This window comes from Amblyomma americanum, chromosome 1 (genome assembly GCF_052857255.1).
Source record: "Amblyomma americanum isolate KBUSLIRL-KWMA chromosome 1, ASM5285725v1, whole genome shotgun sequence".
NCBI classification, from domain to species: domain Eukaryota; kingdom Metazoa; phylum Arthropoda; class Arachnida; order Ixodida; family Ixodidae; genus Amblyomma; species Amblyomma americanum.
Window position 1 is genome coordinate 74175590 of NC_135497.1, and position 6000 is coordinate 74181589.

The following is a 6000-nucleotide window of genomic DNA, read 5'->3' on the forward strand; positions in this document are numbered from 1 at the left end:
ACCGTGTGTCGCACTAAGCGCCTCCACGCAGCCCTGGAATATAAAGCCTTCAGTTAGCTAACACGTCGACTATTTTGGCCAGTGATAGTGCGATGTCCTGCCAGAGTTACGCTGAGCCCGCGTGTAAGGGAGAGGCTGCGCCCGCATGAAGTCGCGCAACAGGTTGACAGAGGCATTAATCGTATCGCGTCACCTGTCGTCACACACATGTCCTACGGAGTCATTTTCATTTGAAAACAGAAACCGGAGAACAGAAGCCTTAGGCTGAATAACGGAAGTGAGCAAACAAAACGAAAATATCCCCACATCTTGCACCGGGATCCAGGCAGCAAAATGGGAGAAAGGTTTTAAAAAGGACAGCTTTGACGACCATCATAAATGTTAGCAAATTTTCTACGCTGTAAGGCTAATCTAAATAACTTTTTCAAATAAAGCAGTTGAAAGTAAGCACTTGTTGTGTCTCGTCAGTCTGTTCAACGTCCTATGTCGTTCCATCAAAGTTGGCGCTTCCATTGCAAAAATGCTATACCAAATAGCGACAAATTCACAAGAGACATGAAAACTTACAAAAGAAAATTTAGTGCCGAGAGAGTGTGGCACGCGGTCACATCAACAATTGTAGACGCCTTTCTGCTGTGTTATGCAGCTGGTTGTGCATTTTTAACGAAGACTCTCTAGAAATTTCATCTTCTGTGCAACGTCTGCAAAGCATTTACTGGACCTACTGGCCTCCAAGAATGTCGCCATGCAACTGCACTGCGGTGAAGAAACGTAGTTGTACAAAACCATTGTCGCATAAAGTATTCTTCGAAATCCACTTGTCCTTCAGAAACAGTTAGCCTTTAAAACACACGACTGGCTTCGCGTAAAAGAATATAATCACATGGACAGCAGACGTTTTGAGAGATATAGTTCTTGATACTTTTTAGCGAAGTTGGTGCCAATAAAACAAATACCAAATTTCAGTTTTCGAAGTTACATGCGGCACCTGGGGACCGAAACATCAACTAATGGCTTGCTTAACAGTCATCCTCATGAACGGCATGTTAAATTCCCTCTTCAGGAGAAGCATCCATTACATTCGTACCGACACGTTTGCTTTGTCGCAGTATAGAATGTAAAAAATGTGGTGAAGTGTAGTTGCTTCAAAATGGCCCTTTAATGTAAATATAGTATAATCTCGATAAACAGAAGTCGGTTATATGGAACCGACGCTTAAATGGAACAAACGCCTCGCAGTTGGTTGGTTTTGTATTAAGGCAATGTAAAAAAAAAATCTTGTTAATCGGAACAAAAAATTTCCGACCACCGTATAAACGGAACCGAAAATAGGCTCGCAACCGCAACTTGACGTGAACGCGCAGCCCCATCGCGGTACGCATCACTGCCCTCCCCCCCCCCCCCCCCTTTTTTTTCTGATTTCCGTCTTCGGACGTTTCCGGTTTTCTCGTACACTATAACCGCATCGCTTGCTTTCTGTCACGATGTGCTTGCAGTTGTATTCAGCTAGGCTTAAGCCTTACATCCGCTATTGAGCGTCGTCTGCGACATTTCGTCGCGAAGTCAGCATCCGATGGCAGCGCAGAAGCGACCTCACAATGCCCTTACGTTAGAAAGGAAGGTGGAGATAATCAACGACTTCGAGAGTGGTCGCTTCACAAAAACAGCGCTAGCGACGCACTACGCTGTCCCCAAGAGCAGCCTCACGACGATACTTCAGGGCAAGGATAAGCTGCGGCAGGCTTTCGGGACGTCACGCTTTGGCCCTCAAAGAAAACGACTGCGGGTGGCCAACCACGAAGATCTGGAGAAATGCCTGGTGGTTTGGCTGCGGAGAGCCCGCAGTGAAAACATTGCGATCAGCGGGCCACTCATTCACGCGCAAGCAGAAGAATTTGTTCTGCAGCTCTGCATCGAAGGTTTCTCGTGCAGCGAAGGGTGGTTGACGAGATTTAAATATCGGAATAGCATAGTGTGTCGTGCCGTTTCAGGGGAGGCTGCCGCTGCAGACACGACAGCATGCGGGGACTGGCGAGCAAGACGGCTCCCCAAAATTCTGCAGAAGTGAGCAGCCTGTCTAGTATGGGTGGTGCCATCCAAAGAAAACGGTTGCGAGGGCTAAAACAAGCAAACATAAAGCCCTTTTTCACAAGCCAATAAATTGCAGTTGCCACTGATTTCCACGGAGTAAGTGGACTATTGACATTTTTTTTAAATTTCAGTAGTGCTATGAAAAAAAAAGTTCACTGCTTACTGCTTTTGTGCAATAAAGTTTGTGCCCATAGTGTACCGTTCTTGTATGTATGTATGTATGTATGTATGTATGTATGTATGTATGTATGTATGTATGTATGTATGTATGTATGTATGTATGTATGTATGTATGTATGTATGTATGTATGTATGTATGTATGTATGTATGTATGTATGTATGTATGTATGTATGTATGTATGTATGTATGTATGTATGTATGTATGTATGTATGTATGTATGTATGTATGTATGTATGTATGTTCTCTTTATTATCTAGATTTTGCATTTGAGATCCGCTTCCGCGGAGACTGCCAACTGCGCGCACACCTGCCTCGTCGGAACCAAGCAGCGCGGAACGGATTGCGAAATCCTGAACCTTCTCTCTCTAAACGAAACTCCTGATAAACGGAACATATTTTCCCGGTCCCTAGAGGTTCCGTTTAACGAGAGTCCACACCTAGGTTCTAAAGCATGTCACACAAATACGATTTTTAGTTCAGGGCTACATACCGACCTTTACCCCCAGTTTAAATTACTACACTTTGAAATTAGCCAGATAAAAACATGAAGGTGCTTCAGCGGGAAAAAAAACATCAAGCATAGCTTATCCAGTGTTAATCGGGATGTTCTTTTGCACACATCGTGAGCGCGAGAGTGCGAAATCCTGGATAACGTTTTTCGCTTCAGATGACACAAAATCTAGATTGTAAAAGACGGTGAGCCGTGCTGTAGGATAGCCACTACCGCTGAAAGCGAACAGAACAATACTCTCGCGTTCTGTGCGACAAGATTTGTGCCAGTAAAGCACTTATCTTCATTACTAACCCCGAAAGTCATATCCACCTTATCACTTCGTGAAGACGCGCCTAATTATCAAATGGCGACTGACGTATCTCAAGCAGTCAGCGTACAAATAGACTACCAGCCCCTTGTCTGCCCCGAAAGGTGCCACTGTGGAGCGTTAGACCGAGTGGGCGCACTCTTACATGATCGGAAAGCCCCGCACAGTCTACTCGCCGTGCCATCAAGAGCTTGATGGGACAAGCCATTGCTGGCAGCGGGAGCCGGAGGGTGCCCTCCATCCACAGCGTGAATGGGGCGCACCTGTGGCATCGACGAGGTACTCACCGAGAACGAAACCGACGCAGAAGGCAGTATCTCCAATGGCGTACACGCTGCCGTACACGGACGCATGCCGTATGTCCACGAGGTAGCCCAGCATGGGCATCATCGAGGAATCAACCATGCCGATGGCGAATCCAATTCCAGCGTTGGGGGCAATCAGGTGGTTCACGTTCTTCGCCATAGGGATCTGCAAACGACAGGATGTCTCAGGGGAGCGCGGTCGCAACGCCGGTGCGCGGCCACTTACGCAAACGAGGCAGACGGCGATGATGAAGAGCCCCATCATGGATGAGAGCCAGCGTCCCATCTTGTGGCCCATGGGACCGAAGAGGTTTGTGCCGATCAGGTAGGAGATGCTGGCCGGCAGGAAGACGGCGCCTTGCTGCCAGCGGGGTGCCTGCATGGTGTCCATCAACCAGAGGGGCAGCGAGGGCTCTAGCACGGCGATGCCCATGTTGGCGAAGGTGATGGCGCCTGCCGCCGCCAGGATATACGGGTCCTGGGCGAGCGCCTTCAGGGAGGCGCCCTGCTCGATGTCAAGCCGCATCCGGGGCCTCAGTACCACCAGCTGCAAAACTGAAACAAGCGAACGTGGGGAAGAACCGGCAGAAAGCAAGCGAGACAACAGCTTCGAGGCACCTGAACGGGCAAAATCCCACACCGCTGTTTAGTAGTCCAGGAGAGACGCTCTAATGGGCCTAATCGCTCGCCTCTACGATATAGAGGTCATATCTGCTGTCTGGGATTGTGCCAGTTCAAGGGACCAGCTCTAAGCTCTCGTCACTTACGGCCGTCCAGCAACGCGATGGCAGCTAGCACGAGGAACGGCGCGCTCTTGCTGACGAACTCATACATGACTCCCCCGAATGGCGGACCGATCATGACACCCAGGGCGAGGCCGCCCATGGCGATAGCCATAGCGTTGCCTCGCTCCCGGTCGTCCGGATACTTTTCTGCCAGCATGCCCATGCCGGCCACGCTGGTGCATGCCGAGCCCACGCCTTGGAGAGTGCGCGCGAAGAACAGCGTGCCGTAGTTGGTTCCAGCCGCGAAAACTGCGCGAAGACAGGGGTCAGCGCGGGACGCTGGGAGCCGCGTGCGACTCACCGAGCGTCGAGACGAACATGATGAGGAATCCGGCGAACATGGGCAGTGAGTAGCCCACGCGGTTGGTCAGAGGTCCAACGACCGGATTGACAAGCGCCTGGACGACCGGCTTGGAGGCAAACATGACGCCCACCTCGACGTTCTCGTTGCTGAGCAGGTCGTGACGCGTCTTCATCTCCTGCGGGCTGAGCGTGGTGGCCGTGGTTCCTGGCTCTGGCGTGGGGGGCGTCGGCGGCACCAGGGTGCGGCCGGGCACTTCCCAGTCGTTGGTGTCAGTTGTTCCGTGCAGTAGGAGCGCTGGTCCGCCATCGGCGGCGCTGTCGTTCTTGTCCGCGGGCCGGTGCAGTTCGTACAGGAAGTTGGGGATGATGGGCACTGCGGGGAGGCGCATCGATCGGCGGGCTCGAATCGATAGGGCGTGCCCCCCACACACTCACCGACGGTGGTGAGCAGCATGTTGTCAAGCAGCAGGGCCACGGCCACGATGAGCAGCACGAGCCGCCTCGAGTCCCGCCAGCCGCGAACTACGTCCAGCAGGTGCATGCCGATCGATCAGGCCCGCCGAGCTCGCAACAGGTGCGCCGCAACAGGTGCGCGCGCTCACGCTGGCCTGCCCCACGGGACGCTGTCGACGACTGAGCCCCGCGGGGCCCCACGGACCCGGGCCCTACGGCGCCGAGGAGGGCGACATCTGCCGGCGCCGGCCCCCTCCAATCGAACGCCGCCGCCGGCCCCCCTGCGGCCTCGGGCCCCGGGCTGCCGCCCTCCTGGCAAGCACGCGGCGGAAGACACTCGGCATGCACGGACACCCGCTCACTGAACCAGCGGGGACAGGCCACGGCAAAGCCCCGAAGATGCACGAGGTCTCATTCGCTGCTCAGCCACAGAGGTTGGGCCAATCGATTGGAGGTACTCCGGTCATGGAGCCCTTTCCCATAGCATGCAAAGTGGTTTCCTTCGCACGCCCGCTCGATTGACATCGAAAGCCGGCCTGAGATGTTTCAGCCTGAACCTTAGGTGACGCCCCCGGCAAAAAGCATTGCTCGAAGATGGATGAGTGCGACGCTGGAAGAGAGAGTTTCGCCTCAGAGAACGGAAAGGCTAAGTAACAGCGTCATTCGAAAATATCTGCGATTATTCTTTCGTTTTTTTTTTAATTTCCGAAAAATGAGAACATCCCACCACCCAAGTTCTTAAAACTTTTCACCCGTGCGCAAAAGTTTTGCCAGAAAAGTAGAGCGGTATAATTTTGAATTTTATACACCATGAGGCAGAGGACAGACAGGAGACGATATTCTAGGCTTTAGCGCACTCTTAATGTGCGTGTGCGCTGTCAGCTACAACCGCAGTATCCTTTTCGGTTGCTTTCACTAATCGATAAATGAGAGCAAGAAGAGATACCGCAGGTGGGCAAAACACAAGCGACCTATTTCCACAGAACCCCTTTTCCCCCCTCATTGCCTTCCAAAGAGCCTCAGTAGGCCGAAGCGAGGGAGGACGCGCAACCTATAAGG

The 6000-nt window shown here is 52.1% G+C and overlaps 1 protein-coding gene across 1 annotated transcript in view; it reads right to left on the reverse strand.

Moving 5' to 3' along the window:
• Vmat (Vesicular monoamine transporter) overlaps positions 1-5130 on the reverse strand; it is a 27507-nt gene extending 22377 nt beyond the window's left edge. Inside the window, exons 1-5 of the mRNA XM_077645894.1 lie at positions 4924-5130; positions 4487-4861; positions 4168-4434; positions 3627-3955; positions 3383-3566 (exon numbers count right to left, since the gene is read on the reverse strand). Of these exons, the coding sequence (XP_077502020.1) occupies positions 3383-3566; positions 3627-3955; positions 4168-4434; positions 4487-4861; positions 4924-5029 (1261 nt within the window). The 5' untranslated portion in view covers positions 5030-5130. The remainder of the gene's footprint in view (positions 1-3382; positions 3567-3626; positions 3956-4167; positions 4435-4486; positions 4862-4923) is intronic.
• Between the last annotated feature and the right edge of the window lie 870 nt (positions 5131-6000).